We start from the raw sequence: 22,072 nt of genomic DNA, 5'->3' as shown, positions 1-22,072 counted from the left end.
CCCTTCAGTTAAACATAAATCAAAATATGTTAATCAGCAGTCAGAGAGGAATGATTACAAACAAGCATCAGAGAGAGAAGCGTGGGGGAGGGAGGCATAGGAAAGCAGAGTAAAAATGGAAGGAGTTATTATAAGGAGAGGAAGGGGCTTATGGGAGAGATCTGGGGAATGTTACAAAACTGTCGCATGAGTGGCTAAAGAAATTATATTCTGGACTGTAACTTTAATTTATGAACAATTTTGTCAGACATTAAAGGCTACAGCAGCTTTAAGTGGCGATTTAATCACAACTTACTTTTAAAGTGACAAATATAGTTATCAGAGACCTTGAATAGAGAGATCCAAATACAAGGACTTTAGATCACATGCACATTTCCTTCCTCAATGCAGTTTTATCTATTCAACACAACTGGTTATAATAGAAGTCTTTAAAGCTCAGGTTAATATTTTTTAAACATTCATACACATATAGCAAGGAAAGTGTTTGTAAATCCTTTGGAATAGAGGTGCCAAAACGTTTTACTCTGTAAAAAAAAATATTTAAATAAAAGAAAGATTATTGGAGTATTGTATTTCTACTTCAAAATGTAATGTTTAATTCAATTTGTCACTTGTCATTTCCTTCTAATTATTTGTGAAATTTACTAGTAATTTCTGAGATAAAATTGTTTCAAAGTAAATCCTATATACAGCTGGTGTATACACCTTTTTTTTCAGTGTATGGAGGGCCAAAAATCAAACTTGATTGCAGAGTATAATGTTCCATTATATCCAACCATATTTTATTAAAATAAAATGCACTTCTACACATTTCAAAGCACAAACAAAACATAGATAATAATATGCGACATGTTTTTTTCCCCCTTTTTGTCATAGGGCATGACAGGCCAATACAAAGAGCATCACAGGCCAACTTTGGCATCTGTTTTTTAGAATAATCTGCCCTAAAATCTGACTCTCATCTGAAGCACATGGATCCATAAAGACTAAACGGAATAATTTACTGCATGTCTTTATTGAATTCGCTTCAAATGTAAGAATATTACATCAAAGTGGATTCAATAAATTTAAAGTAAAAATTTGGATAATTATGTTTTGGTCATTTGAGCTAGATGTTACTATTTAGTGTGATGACAATCAGGTGTGAGTTTGAATCGCCTTTTCTAAAAAAAAAAACATCTCAAAAACTGACTATTGCAATTGCGCTTAGTGTTTTGGGGCTGCTCAGGGCAAATTCTTGATAAGTTTCTCATCGTGAATATGGTGTAATATTTTACAGGAGTAATCAGGATTTTTTTTATAGGAGTGCTGCAATGTAGATGTGAAAGACTTAGTTAAATCAGTTATCATCATCATTTGCTATCATCAGTTTGTGCAAAACCTTTCTGGTAAATGTAAAATAATAAGGAGTGGTAACAACGGTACTGTAAATGTTTTATCTGGGTGTATGATAAAAGAAAGATGGGAAACTGTTACAGCTGTTAAGATGAATAATCGCTCACTGAATTTCATCACTCTATTTGACTCACTATAAAAGCCCTAGCAGACGAAATTAGATCAGCAAAATGGTCATCTTGGCCCTTTTTTAGCCCTTACTGTGACACTTAGTGTGTTAGTCAACAGCTGCTGTTCACTTGGATCTATCAGGCATATATGGCCAGCTACACATTACAAAAGAGGTATTTTTAGAAAGCATTCATTTTCAGTAATCCTTAATGTAGCCTATGTCAATACTGTATATGGATGACAATAGGTCATCTACAAGCCTAATACTGTTGTACTGTATGTGACTTTTATTAGACTACTGATGTGACTAGTGGTTCATGTGAGGGGAAATCAATTTGAACAATTTTCAAAAGTACAATTGCAGTTCACTGGTTCACTTTTTTGTCCTGAAGTGTCTTTATCTCAGAGCTGCCATCTGGTGGTCATAGCTGAGTAAATAATGAAAAACAACCTCTCCGTTAAGGAAATATACACAAGATTATGGTCATTCATGTGAAAAAAAGAAACTTCCTGAAAATATACATACATAATTTGAATGTGTCAGGTGTGAACTGACATGGAGACACGAGGTTTTTGTCTTCTGTGCAGTGGATTTTCAGAAGCGATCAAAAAGTGTCTCTGTGGCAGGCTCTGTACAGCTGTCCGGTCTCTTTTCATTTTGTCTCTGCTGGCTTTGGGGATTTTCATGACTCTCTTTGGAGGGGAGAGTGGTCTAGTCATGTTTCGAGGTAACAAAGAAAGTATCGCCTTAGATTTCTGGTTGGGTTTCCTCTTTGTATTGTTTGATTTTGCAGCTGTTTGCTGTTGGTCAGAGTTTTTGGAGTCTGCATATTCAGCCATTACCCCGACCACATTCAGACTGACAATGGCCTCTGATATCCCTGCCATGTTTTGTGCTCTGCACCGGTACTCCCCTGCATCGCTATACGATATTCCATTCAGACTGACTGCTGACCAGCGGATTCCCACACGTGGAGACTCTTGTACATCTGCAGGCAGTGAAGTGATCATGTGATCATGTGATCATCAGACATTAAATCAAATGAATGAAGATAACACTCACTTATGTGACAGTTTACTAGCTCATAAATTTGTAAAACATTTGCACCAGTGTGCTTTGTAAGATAATATTTAAACACAAAGGTTTAAAACCAGGTACACTAGAACTAAAAAGTTAATTATTTTAAGTGTGCAAAGTTCTATAGGTAACTTACAGCCAGAAAGTTTTCTGGGCAATCTTTCAATGTCCATACTGCTTTGCATCTGCTTACAACAACCTTAAAATAAAGGTATTCCATTATTTTCCAGTTTTAGAAGGTATTCCATTTTATTTTCACATTTGATGTCTTTAAGCCTTTCTAATGAAATAAGAAATGTGATATATACAGAAAGAGACAACATTGCATATTATTGCTTTTTTGGTATTATTTATATACTATTATACAGTAGTATTTACTATTATTACATAGTACTATTTACTCTAGTGCTATTATACTACTATAGTACTATTATTACAGTAGCTTTTATTTTATATTTTCAGTTTTTAATTTAAATGACAGTCATATGCTTTTGTCATTTTAAAAATATTTTTAAAAATATTTTTAATTAGCTTTAATTTATATTTATTTCAGCTTTAGTTTAGTAACTTAAATTTTATTTAAAATAAGTTGCCAAAGCAACATTTCTATATTTTCTAAAGGTTTTAAGTTTTTCATCTAATATTTATATTTTATTTATTTCAGCTATATTTCAATGAACAAAAATGATTGTAATACATTTTAATACATGATTTTTATTGAACAATAATTAAATACATTTTGAATTACTTTTATATTTTCAATAATTTTGGTAATTTTGTTATGTGCTTTTGTTATTTAATTAGTTTCTATATGTTTCTAATTATACTTTATTCAGTTAGTTGCCAAAGCAACATTTCTATTTTTTTATAATAATTTTAGTTAACAATCACAACACTGGTGTGTATGAAAATATGCCACATGAGTATATAAGATGATACCTTGTTTATAAATGTTGGGTATGGCAGATTTGATCCACGTAAGTGTTGGGGTCGGGTGTCCTGTAGCTTCACAGCGAAGTAGGACATTACTACCCAGTAGAGCTGTGATCTTGGTGGCAGAGGTCACCACATAGGGCCTGCGGCAGCGAGTGAGCTCCACGCTCTGAAAGGGAACTCCAGCAAGATCCGGTGGTTCACTACAGGTCAGGAAGCGATCCAACAGGACCAGAGAAGTTTCTGGGGCTTTACTAATGTCAAGCAACGTGGAAAGCCTACAGTCACACACCCAGGGGTTGTCCTGAAGACCTGCGGAAGGGATGAAATGGGTGAGAGAGGGTGATGACACATTGAGTTTATAGAGGTGTGCACTGATTACATAACCTGTTCTCTCCAGCATGACTGGACTAATCAGAGTACAGGGCTTTGGTTTCCACTGGAGGAACGCAGTGAGCCATCAAAAGGCTAAAGACTCTCAGATCGCACTTAGATATCACGTATGTGTCTCTGTGAACCAGTCAGGTTGTGTAAATATTTAATTGCCATGAGACATTAATGACTTAATTTGGTTTCACAGACTTTGATAGTGTCTGTGTGTGGAACAATTTGTCTGGTAGTTCAGTGAGAGCCAGTCGGTGTGTGTTTACTGGATTGTTACGCGCTAAAAACATTTTCCTATTCATCTTGGCTCACTAAAACAGCAGGATCCAAATGTCAGAAACCACACAGAAAATCTGGGATTCCAATTTTAATTTAAAAGGATGGTTTTTACCCCAAAACTGTATGACTTACTTTCTTTTGTGAATCAAAGAAGATATTTAGAGAAGGAAGAGGGTTTTTGGCCACACAATAGAAGTCAGTTGTCACAGAAACTGTCCACTTACCAACATTCTTTGAAATATCGTCATGTTCTGAAGAAGTAAGTAAGTCAGGCAAGTTTGGAATGACACGAGGATGAGTAAATAATGACAGAATTTTCATTTTTTTGGTGAACTATCCTTTTAAACATAGGTTTAAGGATATTAGAAACTTAAAAAAAAAATAGATGTAAAATGAATGGGGAATAGTTAAAAAAATAAAAATCTGTTTAAATTAAATAATTACCGGTAAGAATAAAATACAACACACCTAAATCTGAATGTTGTTTAAATTAAATTTTTTAATTGTTAATTAATTTAAAGTATTATACTAATAAATTAAATTTTGTAAAAAAAAAAAATAATAATTTATTGAACTCGAGATAAACCTTTGAACCCCACTGTATATTTACACTACTTCATATTATTTCCAGTACCATATGCTATATATAGTTATCATCCTACAGCCTAACAAATGATCTGCAGCGTGGAGTTTCACCTAAAACCACTGAGCGCTGGGTCTGAGTGCTGTCACTGAACGGCCAGAGAGCAGTCAGATCGTTGGGCAGGGTGCTCAGTCTGTTGCTCGAGAGGTCCAGGTAAGTCACATTAGCAAGGTAACGCGCAGCCAGGGGTGGGATTCGTGCCAGGCGGTTATTGTGCAGTCCAAGTGTTCGGAGGCGGGGCACATCCCTGAGTCCCTCCCAAGGGAAGGAGGACAGGAGGTTCCCATCCAATCGTAACTCATGAAGGAAAGACAGGTTTGTGAAACTCTTTGGATGAAGAACAGTGATGGAGTTATATGTAAGCCACAAATAAAGCAGTTCTGGCATGGCAGAGAAAGCACCTCTGAAGATCCTGGAAACAGAGGTGCGCTCTAGACGAAACTTGACTGCATCACTTGGCAGATCTACTGGAATGGCAGTCAAGGCTGGGTTTTTACAGAGCACAGTTCTAAAGAAAACACAGGTTTAATGTTAATGCCCATTGTATTGTTATGTACAAATAGAAAAGTTCTTAAAAATAGAGCCCGATGTACAGTTAAAGGGGTCATATAATGCTATATCCACTTTTACAAGTTGATTGTACTGAAATGTGTGTTGGCAGTGCCTGTACACAACCATCCTATAATGATAAAAATCCATCCAGTGTTATTTTTTTAAATCTCCTAATATGCTTTCCCCGCTTTCAAATCGAGCGGTTCGTCTTGTGACGTCACACAGACGGAGGCCCCGCCCACGATTGTTGATTGACAGCAGTGTTTCAGCACAGACTGCACTGGTGTCTTACCTCAGACCTGCCCTGAGTGAGCTGTCATCAGTTGTTTGACTGCCGCAGCAGGTGTAGACAAGAATGACTCCTAAGCGATTAAGGTGTTTTGTTGTTGGATGTAATAATGAACATAGCAGTAGTCATTTACTCCCGACATCTGAGCAGCTGAAGAGGGTTAGGTTTTGTTCTGAAGGGAATGCGCCCTCTATCTACCTAAATGCGTCTATGTTCGCGCGAATCATTCGTGATCCAGCTTCACCTCCAGAAAAAATGAGTACAAGGTTTTTTAAATGAATCTTTGCAAATGGCCTTTCCTAATAATGTGCTAATTAGCAAGTTTCACGATGAATGCTGCTAAAGTAAACAGTCCCTCAGAGAGCGGCTGGGAAGAGAGGGGCGGAGTCAGCAGAGCTCATTAACATTTAAAGGAGAATGACACAATACCGCTTGCTCTGACAAGAGCTGTTTTTGACAGGGTGAAAAAGGTGTTTTTTACACTACCAATGAGACATTTTAACCAAACTGTGTTACAGACTTTTCATTAAGACCCTAAAGAATAATATAAACTTGTGGAAAATGGGCATTATATGACCCCTTTAATATAAAGGAAGTATACTGTATTGATTTTTTCACAGGCGTTTTATCAATATTTTGAATTATACATTGCATTGTGTTGGGTTTTAGGGTTGAAGGAAATGTCTGTAAACTTAACAGAAAAGGTACTGCTAATTTCCCGCCAGAAAATTTAGTTTTTCTACCGATTATTTCTTACAGTATAGAATCAAATCAAGTTACATTTATTTATAGTTTTATATAGTACAGATTGTTTCAAAGCAGCTTCACATTAACAGGGAAATTGGTGTTAATGTTGGAAAATTAGTTAATTATGCAACAATTTCAGCTGTAAAGCAGCTCTACATAACATAATAGTGGCAATATTCATCTAAATTCAGTTCGATATTCAATTCAGTTCAACAACTGTATCAGTGTTGCAAAGTTCATAATTTATGAATCAACTTCAATTCAGCTATGAGCACAGCAGCTCTACTGAAGACTACAGTGTCAAAATTCAGCGCAAGTCATTTCAATATTGATTTAGTTTTTGCAAAATTAGTGTCATTATCCAACTCAATTCAGTTCAGATTTTGTTCTCATCTGATAGTGTCAGTGCAGTTAAAACTCTACAACTTACAAATACATCTGATCCCCCTAAATTACACTAATGGCACACTGCAAAAAATAGTAACAAAACAACAACAGAGTGGATCATGAGAGCGTGTGGATGGAAGAATCTAGGAGCAAAGATTTAACCAGGCAAAAAAAGATTACAGAAAAAACCATATGACTGTACCTGAGTCCCTTGGCATTGCTGCGACCATGGAGCACACAGGTGCACAGAGACGGACATGATGGACTCTGTGCACAGACCACCAAAGCCAAGCACAAAGTGAGGTCTGCATACAGAAGTGGATGCATCGCTTTAGAGACACATTAAGCAAAGAAGTACCACTCTCTGTCTGAGCAGGAGTGTGACATTCCCAAACACTGCCGTAGATTAAGACAAACACTAAAAGGATTAGTTCAGATTACTGAGGCGAGGAGCAGATCAAAACCTATAGTCAGTGTAGTAAAGAGAAACATGCCCTGGGACTGATGCTTTACAATAATAATAGAAGTACAATGGAAGATTAAATCAATTTGTGTATCTATAGTGCGGGGAGGCTGATAATGCTTATACAACTCACTGATAAAGTAGCAAATTGGATATAGCAACACAAAATTTCAATACACTTGCAAGGCAATTGCAAACTTCACAATGCAAGTTTGCACATCTATCACTTTGATTGCAATTGTATTAACTATTCCATCTTTAATTATAAATATATCGTTTTCTCTCAAGAATGGAAGTGGAAGCAGAGTAATTTGCATAATTTGGCCTGTAACTAGTGATGGGCCCTTTTGAAAGTCTGCTTTATGAAGCTTCAAAACATGATTCTTTTGTTTTTGTGTCAAATCGCATGATTCCTGAAAACTGGTCTTTGTTACATCATAATGTACAGAATGTTGGTTTCAAAACATTTCAAAATTCTGTTTTGAATTGACTTTTCAAATTTTATTAAAAAAAGATCCCCAAACTTTTGTATCAGTCAAAACCTGTGCTTTCTGGCGACTCTTTTGAAAGCAGACCCTTTCATATTAAATTAATAATTAATTTACTACGGTTTCTTGCAAAATTCTAGATTCATAATTGTACATTTAAAAGAAAATTAATTTTATTTTCCAGAAAGATATGATGTATATTGAATTCTTTAAGGAACTCTGACAACTTAAATGCCTCTAAAAACCAATCTATGGTGTAATAAAATATAATAGAATTTGCCACTAGATTGCATTGATCAGCTGAACCTCTAAACGAGTGTCTAATGATTTAACTGATCTCAGGTCAGTCTTATAATGTTTTATAAAGTTATATATATTTTAAATAATTTATACTACTGATGTCTGTATAATACAGTTTGTGTACACATACATAATTCGAAAAGGGGAAAGCTGTTATGTAAATATAATTGTAAATGCTTCTAATTAAACTGCCAAGCCCTGCCTATAACAATACAATCACTACATGCTACACGTTAATAAAACAAAAAAAAAATTTAAATAATGATATTTCATTACTTGTGGCCTAAATTACATTTAATAGATTACGCTTTCATGAAAACATTTATGATTGGTTTGTGAAAGCTGTAGTTTGCGTTTTCGTTGCATGCACACTATTTTGACTAGCAGTTGCCGCAAGGTGTTTCAAGCGCTTAGAAATAGTAAATATTTTTTGGTAAACAATTGTTTCAGTTGATACAGAAAGATTGGTTTCTCTGAAAACCACCTGTACCGAGAAGTTTGGTCGTCCGCGTTATCTCTGGTTCCAGGACTGCTCAGAGTGGGGTTTCTCTCGCTGTGGGGAGTGAAAAGACCCGGAGTGGAGCCTCGGCGGCGTGATTACAGAGCGCTTTCAGCCGAGTTGAAGAACTCTCTCTGCCGCTCCGCTCCACTTATATAAAGAACTCCACTCCGGCTTTCGGTCTGCGTTGCTTGGTAACTACCTTTGATGCTTTGGCTTCTTGAGGAACTATTTTCGTTTGCCCAGAAGAAATAGTCGAACTAACTTTCCAGTTTCGTCTGCTCAATAATTGTGGCTGCAATAAGGTAAATTAAATAGATAGATAAATAAATACTCCATCTTGCCATGATTCACAAGGTGGTGTTGGAGTCCCTCCCTCTGTTCTCAGATGACTGCAGCAGCAGCAGACAGCAGCGCTCTCTCTCTGTGACCGACAGCAGCAGAAGCATGGCGGCGGTGGAGACACGGGAGTGCGAGACGGAAGGCTGCTGCAGCGAAGCCAAGCTCCAGTGTCCCACCTGCATCAAGCTCGGAATTCAAGGCTCATACTTTTGCTCTCAGGTGAAGCTCTGACACTTAGCTTTAAGAAACAAGCGAAGCGCTCGGGTTTTCTCGCTCATGTCACGCTGCCGGCCTACGGGACTGAGCTCAGCGTTAGCTAGCTAGCTGCCTCACATCACAAACAGGCACTTTAAACGCTACTCTGAGCTTTGACGTTTACATCCAAGTTTTGTGCGTGATGATTTTCATTATGACAGATTAGTCTGAGATGTGTAACCCTAAACACGGAGTGGAACTGTAATTTGCGAGCCGTTTCTTTGCTCGGCGTGCTTTAAATGACTTCAGCTCAACGTGGCTCGCGTGCTCAGTTGTCAAATCATCACATCAACCCTTTAGATATTTTATTTCCAATTTCTAAAGAATTAGGACAAAAGGATGCATAAATCGGTGCAACCTGTAAGGAAATGTAGATCTAACCCTAACGTTACCTCTTCATTCTAGTATGATTTTGCTAGGCACTCCTAGCCTGGGCTGTGTCTCAAACCATAGTGAGCTGCCTATCTAGACAGCATTGTGGGCATCATAGGTGTTTTATAAGTCACTTGCCCATGATGTTCAAAAAGGCTGTCTAGGTTGGCAGCTCACTGGGTTTTGAGACACAACCTAGAAGTGCCTAGAAAATTGAAATGTCTAGACAGCATTTTTGGGCATCATATAGGTTTTTGAGACATATGCTCAAAAATGCTGTCTAGGTAGACAGCTCTTACATTTTGAGACTCCTCCCTGGACTCTAGCACCTGTTGCAGGGCAGATCTGCTGTCCTGCTTGCTGAGTTGAGAGGCTGATATGATGACAGGGTGCTGCCAAGCCCAATATATCTGATTTGACATTTCCACCGATTCCATCTGATTCAAACTTTCGCCCTAATTAGATGAGCCACTGTAGCTCACCCTCATGTAATTCTAAACCTGTATGAATTTCTCTCTTCTGTGGAACACTTCTATGTTTCATACATTTCATAAATTGTAAGTCAGTTGTGTTCAATGTAGTTTGGCCCCCGACATTCTTGAGAATATCCTGTTTTATGTTCCACAGATGAAAGCAAGTCATACATGAGAATTTTTATATTTGAGTGAGCTATCCGTGTGATACCATAAAATGGTGCAGAGCTTTACGATGTATTATATGTGACCCTGGACCACAAAATTAGTCTTAAGTGTAATTTTTTCAAAATTCAGATTTATACATAATCTGAAATCTGAATAAATAATATTTCTATACATAATCTGAAATCTGAATAAATAATATTTCCATTGATGTATGGTTTGTTAGGATCGGACAATATTTGGCTGAGATACAACTATTTGAAAATCTGGAATCTGAGGGTGAAAAAAAATCAAAATATTGAGAAAATCACCTTTAAAGTTGTCCAAATGAAGTTCTTAGCAATGCATATTACTAATCAAAAATGAAGTTTTGATACATTTATGGTAAGAAATTTACTAAATATCTTCATGGAACATGGTCTTTACTTAATATCCTAATGATTTTTGGCATAAAAGAAAAATCAATAATTTTTACCCATACAATGTATTTTTGGCTATTGCTACAAATATACCCCAGTGACTTAAGACTGGTTTTGTGGTCCAGGGTCACATATGTGAAATTCCTTGTATTTGTGCTCTAGTATACGCTTCAAGTATGTTTATGTACTTCCTATTTATATAGGAAGCTGGAGCTGGACATATCAAAAGGTTTCTGTCTATTTTTGTTAAATAACAATTGTGAACCTTGATTTATTGCTTATTTGTTGTTAAGTAGAATTTTTGCATTTGTTGCAAGATCATCACTTGTCATCAAAATATTTGATCTGTTTCTTGGAAGCGAGTGTTAAATTGTAATGAATTAAAATTAAGTATTAGTAGATGCTAAAATATACACTATGTTCAAAAGTTTGGGGATGGTAAGAGTTTTTAATATTTTTGGAGGTCTCTTATGCTCTCCAAGGCTACATTTATTTGATCAAAAAAAACAATAAACAGTAATATTATTAATGAAGTGTTGTTATAATTAAAAATAACTGTTTTCTCTTTTATTATATGCTCAAATATAATTTATTCCTATGATGGCAAAGCTAAATTTTCAGCAGTCGTTACTTCAGTGTCACATGATCCTTCGTTATAATATGCTGATCTGCTGCTCAAAAACATTAATTATTATCAGTGTTAAAAATGGTTGTGCTGCTTAATATTTTTGTGTGGAAACTGTGCTATCTTTTCAGGATTCTTTGATGAATAGAAAGTTCAAAAGAACAGCATTTATTTGAAATATAAATCTTTGTAACATTATTAATGTAATTATTGTCTCTTGTCCCAGTTGAGTGCATCCTTGTTGTGTCAAAGTAATATTTTAATTCAAAAAATGTTTGAACAGTAGTGTAATTTTGTACACTAACATATAAATGCCTCAAAGCTAACATACATTACATTTTATGGGCTCTTTAAGAATTTACGTTGTGTGAGTTGTAATAACTTGAGTTTTGCATGTTTTCAGGAATGTTTCAAAGGCAGCTGGGCCACCCACAAACTGCTCCACAAAAAAGCAAGTATGTGTGTTTTATTCACTTTCAGTGTTGAGTGATGTTCAGTTCTGCATTAGCATTTTGTATGTGTAATACAAATCATGTCTTGCATAATGCCATCATTAATTTTTCGGCTTTTCATTTGCAGAGGAGGACAAAATAAAAGATGAGGGAAAGAACTGTGTGGAGAAAGAAATCAACACAGACCCGTGGCCCGGGTACAGATACTCTGGTAAACTGCGACCCCACTATCCACTGGTAAGGACGCATGATCATTGACAACATGATAATTACAGCACACATACATTATCATAGAACAAAACAAATGTATGCATTCAAATGTCTAGTTTGATCTCTTTTTCGTGGTTGTTTTCAGACTCCCATGCGGCTTGTTCCTAGCAACATCCAGAGACCAGACTATGCAGATCATCCTTTGGGTAAGTTTGTAAATCCCTTCACACATAATTTGGACCTAATTCTGTAAATTATACACTGCAAAATTCAGATCAACCTCTATCATCTGGACTAGCTTTCTTGCTCCATGCCCTTATCTGAGGCATTGCACTTTTCTAACAGACTGCCCTTCATTATTACGCCTGTGTGAAGTTTAAAATTTTGACCCTTGAAACAGCCCATTGACATATAAGCTTTTAAACTAATGGCCTTCATCTCATCAGCTGAAGTGCTGTTCGATTTTTAAATGGAGGAGTGTTTGCTGCAGTAGTGCACGTCTGACCAGATTAACCACAGTTTCATGTAAATGTGCATCAAGATGTGCAAGAATAACCTCTGTTTACAGAAAACTCTAACTTTGTTTTTTGTTTGGTATCTCATTGGTGCAGCTGTGTCATCATTATTATTTGGAGTTTAATGCTCTCATAATCATCTGATTATGAAAGAAGGCCCAAATGCTTTATGGTGCGTTTCAGTTTAGTTGATCTTATTTATATTGTTAGTTAGTTGGATACGCATCATGACTAAAAGGTTTCATATGATGTTACATATGTGGCCCTAGAAAGTATACGAACACATAATCCACACCTACTTGTAGCATTTTGACAAATCCGACACACGATTTTTCTTTAGATTTAACAAATCAGTTAGTCATTAGATTAACAAATAGTCACAGACCCCTCACCCAATACACATACTGGGTGCCAGTATGTCTGTGAATGACTCCAGGCCCCCCGGTTACCATGACAACCAGGACACTTCAGCCAGACCAGATAAACTTTATGACCTAATGGCATGTTGAGAGCTCTCCCTCTCACCATCTTTGAACCTTAGGAAAGACATTATGCCATAAAAATGGACTCTTCTCTAATTAATTCATAGAAAAACCTTTCTTTGAATGAACACACAGCCTTCAGGTCATTGTGTGTATTATTACTGTTCTTGTATATGTTCTTGTTTTATGCATGCTTATGATAGATCCCTAGTTAATATCACCTCACTTATACCATGTTTGGTCTCTATAAATTTTGTCTTCGGATGATCTAATTGAGAGTGTATATTATATGTTGATACCTATGCAACATATTAGTGTTCTAAGAATCTTTACTAGTTTGTATATCAACTTCTGATCCAGTTACATATTCAAATTACCATGCTTGGAGACAAAGAGACATAAACTTTCCCTCCAAAAGTTCAAGACACCATTGGCTCTTTGACACCAGAAAGGAGTGACCTCTATAGCAGATAAAGCTCTCACATCAGTGACCCGCCCCAGTCTGCGGTTTTTTCAGATACTGAGAAGATGAGGATGTGAGCTAGAAGTCTTCTGTACCTTAAGTTTGAGCCAGGCTTCGGCCTTGACTTCCCATTCAACCAAGATCTTCAGATCTCAGCAGACCTCTTTCTTAGCTCTTTTTCACTTTCTACCTGGGAAGAAACTCCCAATCACCATTGAGTCAGGACATCTTTGGAATGAATCACTCTTCAACCCGGAAGAACGTGATCTCAAGTCCAAAACCTTGAAACCATCAAGACTTTCATCCGAGAATGTATCCGGACACTCGTCAACGACAAAGGCAATGCAAGTATCGTACATTTAACTAAACAAAACAGAGGCTTAGTATAAGCTATAGACCCCGTTATAAACGGCGCTGATGGTTTTTACTCGGGTGGTTAACTGACTCTTTCCATAACTGCATTCTCTGGTTTCTCTAATGGCTTCATTCATTCACTTTAGCTCCCCTTTTGTATGCACGCGTGAGTGTATGTTTGTTTGTTTGTTTGTTTAGATTAGTTATGTGTGTTAGTGTTTAGTTAATAAAAGTTGTGTGCACAAATTACATGAGTTTCTGGTTCTGCCTTGCAAATTAATGTCTCTTTACGATTTTGACCCTCGCTACAAGCTCTAATGCATTAATAGGAAAGTATTTTCTGTGGCCACGGAAATATCCTTTCTTAGAGTTGATATGAACTTACACTGAATGTTCGCTGGACGAGCAGATCAGTTGATGGCAATTTAATTCTGCTAAAGTTATTACTGTCAGCCGATATAAATAATTGTAATTAATCATAATTGATTGTAATTATTTATATACATTTCCCTTTTTAGCTGATTTGCTACATACTGTATGATTTTCACAAGTCCTATTTAATTAGGACTACATTTAACTTGAGGAGGTTTGGTAATTTGTTTGTGAAAAAGTGTTTTTGTGGTCCTTATCTTGTCTGAATCAAGCAAATCAAACCTTTAAGAATAAAAAAAAAAAACCTGGCAATATTGTGAAATATTACATTTTGAAATAACTTTTATTTTAATTAGTGCTGGGCAACGATAAAAATCTTTTAAATCGCGATTAATTGCATGATTTTTCTGCAATTAATCGCATTATGCACAAAATTCAATAATGAATTCAAAAGTAGTGTTTTAAAAAAAAGTAGTGTTGTGTAAAAAAGTAGTGCACTTTTTTAATTTAGAAGTACTGCTATGTGAACAAAAGTGCAGTAACTTTTGGTTTGCAAACACTTTAAACAAATAAGGTGCTTTTTTACAGCAGTTTTCCTTTTACATAGACGCAGTTAAAATATTTCTTGTAAATCTCAACTTAAACATTAATGTAATCGAATTAAATATAAAACCAAAACTATTTGCCACTGCTAGGGCATTCAAGTTTTTATATAAAATTTTATCGGGAGCGTTCATGTGAGCGCTGCTGCAGTCTAAATGGTTCCTGATGGTTTCTCACCTAATTCTTCACCTTAATTCTTAATTCTTTTGCAGTTAACATGTGTCTTTTCTTCTCCACCTGTTTTTTCTGAACTTGCTGACCCAATGAGCATTTCGCTGCCCAATGGTCATGCCTTAACTTTGTTAATTCTATTATTGCATTAGTATTGCATCCTTCTCATGGGCATTTAATAATTTTTTTAACTTTTATTCTTGAGTTCAATCTCTTTTTTTGCTCATTTTATCTGTAAAGGAAAACCTGCCTAATAATTCTGCACACCTGAAATAAGAAGTTTCTGACTATCAGCCTTCATTAAATACAAAATCAATAGTAGTTATTAAGATTGATGAGGTTTGGAATTGGTAAAATGTTCTTGGAAAAAAAATATGACCAGAATATCAACTTGCCTAATAATTCTGCACACACTGTAGTCAGTAAGATTTTTTTAGTGTATAAATGATTTTTTAAAGACATCTGTGAACTGTGAAAAATGTGAAGCTCTTAGAGAAGGTAATATTTATTGCAATGAAATGCATACATGTTTAAGTGTGACTTAAGTGTCCGAATACTTTTGGGGGGCCCTGTAAATGATACTCGTGATCATGATGGAAGGATATTTCAAATGATAATACACATGTCTTTGTATAGAAGAGAGATTACACAAACACTTTCTTATAGTATAGAAACATCTCTCATGAATCACTGTTTTGTGAATAAATGCTTATTTGTCCTTCATTAACGGATGCTGCAGAGTCTTCCCGTAAGTAACCATTATGGTGGTGATTAGTTGCTATTAGGCTCCTGTAGTTACAGCCTTTCATTCCTTTGTTATTAGCTCATCCTTGAGTCTCTGGGCCCCCGGCTTTCAAACAGTAGAAAAGTGATGTATTGAAAAAGCCTAATGTCTTCAAAAGCATCCAATGGTTAGGTCAGGAGTGTGTATCTTTAGGATTTCTTTGTGAGAGCGTGTGTGTGATGGTCCTAAAGTCACCTTATACACGTTTCCATTTACCTCTGTGTGTGTGTTGGGGGTGGGCTGCTGCAGTGTGTGTCTGAAGCTCTTCTCTCGCTCTCTGCAGCTGCAGAGGTTGGGTTGTTGGCAGGTACGGAGTCCCGCCGCTTCCCATGTGTGTCCGGCCGGTGATGTCCTCTTGTTTAACAGTATTATTACAGGGAGCGGTTTGCTACGCAGTGGGTGTATGAGTGTATTTCTGTGAGCAAGAGTGTGTCTGTGTAGTAGCATGGCTCTGTCTGTGTCTGCATGGCTGATGTCGTTAATCAGCTGGGGCTAGAGGTGGGTGATATGACCATTGTTGTTGTATTTGTATCAATAGTTATAGTTTTGTTGGGAATTCAATGGAGAATGGTTAAATTTGGTTTGCATTACTTCCCTTATTTTTATTTATTCATTTTTGCACATCCTGCTCTGTCTTTTTGCATTACTCTGAATTCCTTTGTTGCTTTCTTGTAAATAAAGCAGCTGTGCCAATTTATAGCAAGGGAAATGTATCCACCTCAGTGCAAATGGTACACTGCAGGTCAAAAGTTTGGAATAATTAAGATATTTTGATGTTTTTGAATGCTTACAAGGCTGCATTTATTAAAAACAGTAAAAAAAACAGCAATATTGTTAAATACTATAACAATTTAAAAGAACTGTTTTCTGTTTGAATATATGTTTTAAAATGTCATTCATTACTGTGATGGCAAAGCTGAATTTTCAGCATCATTACATTACTCCAGACTTCAGTGTCATGTGATCCTTCAGAAATCATTCTAATATACTAATTTGCTGCTCAATTTATTATTATCAATGTTTAAAACAGTTGTGCCACCTTATAATTTTAAGGAAACTTTGATGCATGTTTTCAGGATTCTTTGACACAAAGTTCAAGAGAACAGCATTTATTTGAATGAATTAGAAATACTTTGTAATATAAAATGCCTTTATGGTCTCTTTTGATCAAATTCATTTCTTAAAACTTTACCACAAATTTTTCAGTGGTAGTGCATGATGTTTTCCACAAAAATATTAAGCAGCAAAAACTGTTTTCAGCATTGATAATAATAAGAAATGTTTCTTAAGAAGCAAATCAGCCTATTAAAACGATTTCTGAAGGATCATGTGACACTGAAGACTGGAGTAATGATGCTGAAAATTCAGCTCAGGAATAAATTACATTGTATAATATAATAGACAATAAGTCTCTTATTATGGGTATGAGTCTTATTTCAATAACATCAAAAAATATAATTATTCCAAGCCTTTGATCAGTACAGTATATAAAATCTCTGCCTTCACTACCACGCGATATATATAGTCATATCGCCCAGCCCTAGCAGGAACTGTCCGTGATTACGTCATTGCCAAACTGTCATGTCCCAGACCTCACTGGATCAGCGACCGTGTGCGTGTGTGTTTTTATCTGTAAGAAGTGGTTGTGTTGTCTTCATTAGCTGACTGGAGACCGTGCTGTTGAGATTCTGTTGTGGTGAAGGTCAGTAGGCAGAGCTAGTCCGTATATTTGAGTGATAGTAAGATGCTTTTGTGGGTAGATGGGTATCTGTGTATTTTACTGCTCACCAATTCACCAATTCACCACTGCTTGCAGGAATGTCAGAGTCCGAGCAGACCATGAAAGGGACGTCTCAGATTAAGATCCTCAATGGTGAAGAGATTGAGGGCATGAGAGTTGTCTGCAAGGTAAACCAACATCATAACGTCACACATGATAGCTTTGTATAAAGAATAATAACAAATGCAACAGTTGAAATTTTTCCATTTTCTGCCTCTATTTGAACGCTAATTGCTCTGCCACAGTTTGTTCTGCCCCCAGTTTCTAATTTCAGATTTTACTTAAGAGAACCCCAGAAAAACATTTGGTTACTCAAGATAAATTCAGCCAAAATATTGTCTAGTGAGATGGCAGCCTGTCAAGTCCATAAAGACAATGTTTGTTTCCTTCAGCTGGCTCGAGAAGTCCTTGACATTGCTGCCATGATGGTGAAACCTGGAGTGACGACGGAGGAGATCGACCATGCGGTGCATTTGGTACAATTTCACAACCTTTTTGCTTTTTCTAATCTAAATTTTACAAAGTAGTAGTCTGATCAGAGCAGAATGTTTAAATACAGGTTATCTAAGGGAAATGTGAAATTGCTTATGCATTCAGATGATTTAAAAAAAAAATTGTTCTAAATCAATGGTTCTCAGCCTCTTTGACTCCAAGGCCCACTTTGTCCAAGAGGCCCTCATATTTAAGCTGTACATCTGGTACTTTTGTTATAGTAAAAATAAAAAACTCAGTTTAATATTGCACAACTTTGTTTTAGCATTTTTAACATTTTATTTAAGATTATGTTAGTATAACTAAACTTAAATAATTTTGGGGTCCTCTTGGAAATTTGCCGAGGCCTCCTAGTCGACCCCTGGTTGAGAACCAGATGTTTCCAGAGTTTCCTTCTGGAAAAATGCATAATTTTTTATAGTTGTTTAACAGCTATTTTTGACCGTATGCATAATAAACGTGGATTTTTTTTCATTGTTTATTCTACTGTCGTTGTCACTTGAGTAGGACAGCCTGTATGAATGTTGATACTAATGACAAACTATTTTTCCATATTTGTTGGTTAAGGCATGCACAGCGAGGAACTGCTACCCCTCACCTCTGAACTACTACAACTTTCCCAAGTCCTGCTGCACCTCTGTCAATGAAGTCATCTGTCATGGGATCCCTGACCGCCGTCCCCTCCAGGAGGCGGACATACTGAACAGTATGCATCAACATACATTTGAACATATAGTATATGAATGTATCTTACTTGCTTTACTTCATGGGAGATCTGATTTTTTGCACTCAAGAGGGCTGTTTTAAAGGGATAGAATCACCCTCCCTCTAAATTGACATTGTATTTCATATTTCAGTTAGTCCAGATGTCAGATAAACATTCACTGGAGATTCAAGATTTGTGCATGACTGATTTTTCCACATGCTCACATTTTTGTGAATGCATTGGCTTGTTCTCGCAGAACTCTGTCCAGACTGATGTTTTTACCTTCTGCTCATTTTAAGTCCCATTGTCAAAATGCCATATTATTAAAGCTGTTTGTTCTTGTTAATGCCATAATAGATAAGTAAACGAAACAAATGACATGTAGATCTCTTTATTCCTAGCTACATGTTTTGTCATTTATCACCTTAATTTAAATATTATTGGCTACTGCACAGAGAACTGCTTCTATTTACATTTAATGCCAAATTTACACTGAACAGACCTTACGCTGAAGGCAGTATCCAGAACCAGCTGGAATCTGCAGCTTTTTTTTTTTTTTTTGCTTTGCACAGAGTGCGAAAGTCTGTGGAATAGATTTCTGTTAAATGCAGAGTACTTTGCTCATAATAGGAGCTGAAAGCATAATCATATCATTTTGTCAGTTTGTGTATTTTTCTACAGAGTTCTGTGTAACATATGCAGAAAAAAATCTTCAGACTTAAAGTAAATTGCACTAAATGTTACATGTTCACTTGGCCAATCATATGTTACTTTTTTCCTTGCAGTCGACATAACAGTTTACCACAATGGTTACCATGGAGATTTGAATGAAACCTTTTTTGTGGGTGAAGTGGATGAGGGAGCCAAGAGATTGGTTCAGACCACTTATGAATGTCTTATGCAATCCATCGACTCTGGTGAGTATGAAAGCACATTCAAACAACACTAACAATTCAACAGACCCTATGTCAGGGTTCCTCAAATCTTTCCCTGGAGGGCCAATCAGCTGCAGAGTTTAGCTCCAACCCTGATCAAACTCAACTAACTGTGATTTTCTAATGATTTTGAAGACACTTCTGCTCGGGTGTGTTTGATTAGGGTTAGAGCTAAACTCTGCAGGAAAGTGGATCTCGTGGGCCAGATTTGAGGATCCCTGCCCTATGTTATGGGAGTTTGACATTTGGCCTTCATTTTATATAGTACAGTATGTTTGTCTGATGTGATGTGCATTAATGACCTTTAGAGGGCAGACTTACACAGAGGGATATCTGTGTTGTGATTTGAAGAAGCTTGTTTCTGTCTTGTCTAGTGAAGCCTGGTATCCGCTATCGTGAACTGGGAAACATCATCCAGAAACACGCGCAGGCTAATGGTTTCTCTGTGGTACGGAGCTACTGTGGCCACGGCATTCACAAACTGTTCCACACGGCACCAAACGTACCGCACTATGCCAGTGAGTAACATCTTGTTAAAAAGACACAGTCTTAATGATACAAGCATTGCACACTGTGATGTTATTGAAACTGCAGAGAGTGCAAACACTCATAAAGCTTGAACTGTCCTTGTTTTATGTATTTTTACAGAGAATAAAGCAGTAGGAGTGATGAAACCTGGTCATGTGTTTACTATTGAGCCCATGATCTGTGAAGGTAAGAGGAAAATCACAAAATTATTTTCTTAGCCATCCTAATTGTGCACTTACTATTTAGAATTATTTTTTCTTTTAGAAAAATAAAATAAAATAGGGCTGTCAAAGTTAATGCATTCAAACGTGATCAGTTGGTTCATTTACACTACCCCTTAAAGCTTTGGGGTCAGTAAGATTTTTATTTTGCAAGAAATAATTACTTTTATTCAGCAAGGACAAATTAAATTTATCAGAAGTTCAATTTCAATTTTATATAAATACTATTCTTTTGAACTTTTTATTCATTGAAGAGTCCTGAAAAGAAAACGTCTAATTGTTTCTCAAAAATATTAAGCCACTCAACTGTTTTCAATATTGATTATAAGAAGAATTGTATCTTGAGCTGCAAATCAGCATATTAGTATGATTTCTGAAGGATCATGTGACACTGAGGACTGAAGTAATGATGCTTAAAATTCAGCATTGCATCACAGGAATAAATTGCATTTTAAAATACATTCAAATAAAAAAAACTTATTTTATATAGTAAGAATATTTTCCAATTGTTTTTACTGTTTTTCTGTTCAAATAAATGCAGCCTTGGCGAGAATAAGAGACTTATTTTAAAAAATATATATATTGTAAATCATAATTTTACTTTTGTATACGCACAGTGTTCCTGTGTATCATGCACACTGCTCAACCTGACAATTGCACATGCAGGTTTTCTTCTTTTAATATTGTTAACTATAAAAATTTGAGTGTTGATGGATTAAATATTGTAATCAATTGCTTATTTAAGAGTCTTTGCTCTGTGCAGGTGGCTGGCAGGATGAGACGTGGCCAGATGGTTGGACTGCAGTCACTCGTGACGGTAAACGCTCAGCCCAGTTTGAGCACACGCTCCTCGTGACAGAGACAGGCTGTGAGATCCTCACGTCGCCTGGAGGATAATGGCTGTGCTCACTTCCTGTCCCAAATGTAGAATGGTGGGGTCATATCAGCCCTATTCTGCAGTGGAGGATAAAACAACTCCGCCCCATATCACCAATCAGCCAGTCACACAGTGGTTCTCTGTTGGGCAGGAGATGATTGGCCACGTGGCCGTGACAGTGGATTTGGGCAGGAGATGGAGATTTGTTAACTTCTGAATGTGTCACCTGACAGTCACATTAATCAGCTTGGATCTGAGTAAATTCAAAGGCACTGGCCTTTAACCTGGTTACAGTGCTGCCACACTCTGTCTTCATGGCAGAGGTATCTGTGTGAGTGGTTTTGCGTGTGGGCACCTGTGTGTTTGAGAGAGCGCGTCGGCTGTGTGAGGTCTGCTGTCTCGGTCTGCTTCAGTGTGTTTGTATGCCTGGCTCGTTGCAATGTACCACGTTTGTTTTGTTGGGGTTCGAGATGCAACGAGTGTATGTGATAAAACACTGGAGTCTCTCCAAATCATGATTGATATATAAAAACTCTTTACAGCTGAAAGAGTGCCTCGTAACGTTATTGAACATTGTACAAATGTTTATCATGAACCTCTACCAGCGTTCATAAGGTCCAATTAAATCGATCTTGTTTGAGTGACTGTGTCTATGAACATCTAGGAAACATTAGGTTAAGTACAATGGTTTAATTATGTTTCACCTGTTTGATGGCCTTTTTGAAATGTCCTTTTACTGCAGTCATCCTTAGTCAATGAAAAGATGATTTTTGTTTGTCTTTGGTTGTTTAATGCCACTTAAAGAGCAATGTGAAAGTCTGAAAAGCAGTTGCAGGCCTCCTTGTTTGTTTGACGCATCTCTTGAAATCAGTTTCAGTGTTTCAGTATTCAAGCTGAATTAAAGTATATTTTCTCCTTTATTTTGTGT

The 22,072-nt window shown here is 36.6% G+C and overlaps 2 protein-coding genes across 7 annotated transcripts; one reads left to right on the top strand and one right to left on the bottom strand.

Annotated features, from left to right (window-relative positions):
• Positions 1-765: 765 nt before the first annotated feature.
• On the bottom strand, positions 766-8,852 carry lrit3b (leucine-rich repeat, immunoglobulin-like and transmembrane domains 3b). 6 transcript variants are annotated; one of them, XM_058794924.1, is made up of 6 exons: positions 8,534-8,852; positions 7,001-7,103; positions 4,877-5,331; positions 3,524-3,829; positions 2,721-2,783; positions 766-2,495 (listed from the first exon to the last, which is right to left on the bottom strand). In XM_058794924.1, the coding sequence occupies exons 3-6, from the start codon at positions 5,208-5,210 to the stop codon at positions 2,047-2,049; spliced, it is 1,152 nt and encodes a 383-aa protein (XP_058650907.1). In that variant the 5' UTR covers positions 5,211-5,331; positions 7,001-7,103; positions 8,534-8,852; the 3' UTR covers positions 766-2,046. The 6 variants fall into 6 exon arrangements, with proteins under 6 accessions (XP_058650907.1, XP_058650906.1, XP_058650904.1 ...); XM_058794923.1 differs by having other exon boundaries at positions 8,540-8,852; XM_058794921.1 differs by lacking the exon at positions 8,534-8,852 and having other exon boundaries at positions 766-1,934; positions 2,033-2,495; positions 7,001-7,125.
• Positions 8,853-8,894: 42 nt separating this feature from the next.
• On the top strand, positions 8,895-22,064 carry metap1 (methionyl aminopeptidase 1). The gene is given in 12 exon segments (XM_058794927.1): positions 8,895-9,109; positions 11,603-11,654; positions 11,779-11,888; positions 12,007-12,067; positions 17,422-17,513; positions 17,778-17,861; positions 18,445-18,583; positions 19,369-19,500; positions 19,893-20,036; positions 20,167-20,232; positions 21,031-21,145; positions 21,147-22,064. Coding segments are annotated over 12 exon segments (1,158 nt in total). The 5' UTR covers positions 8,895-8,995; the 3' UTR covers positions 21,196-22,064.
• The last annotated feature ends 8 nt before the right edge of the window (positions 22,065-22,072 follow it).

The sequence above is a fragment of the Onychostoma macrolepis genome, chromosome 13 (assembly GCF_012432095.1).
Source record: "Onychostoma macrolepis isolate SWU-2019 chromosome 13, ASM1243209v1, whole genome shotgun sequence".
NCBI classification, from domain to species: Eukaryota; Metazoa; Chordata; class Actinopteri; order Cypriniformes; family Cyprinidae; genus Onychostoma; species Onychostoma macrolepis.
This window is presented reverse-complemented; position numbering and strand designations above follow the sequence as displayed.

Bases quoted from the DNA above. Each gene is read 5' to 3' on its own strand.
- lrit3b (XM_058794920.1), bottom strand. From the start codon at position 7,125: ATGCATCCACTTCTGTATGCAGACCTCACTTTGTGCTTGGCTTTGGTG. The intron at 3,830-4,876 runs GTGAAACTCCAC...TCCCTTCCGCAG, and splicing joins CCAGCGCTCAGTGGTTTTAG to GTCTTCAGGACAACCCCTGG. The intron at 2,496-2,720 runs GTAAGTTACCTA...CACTGCCTGCAG, and splicing joins GCCCAGAAAACTTTCTGGCT to ATGTACAAGAGTCTCCACGT.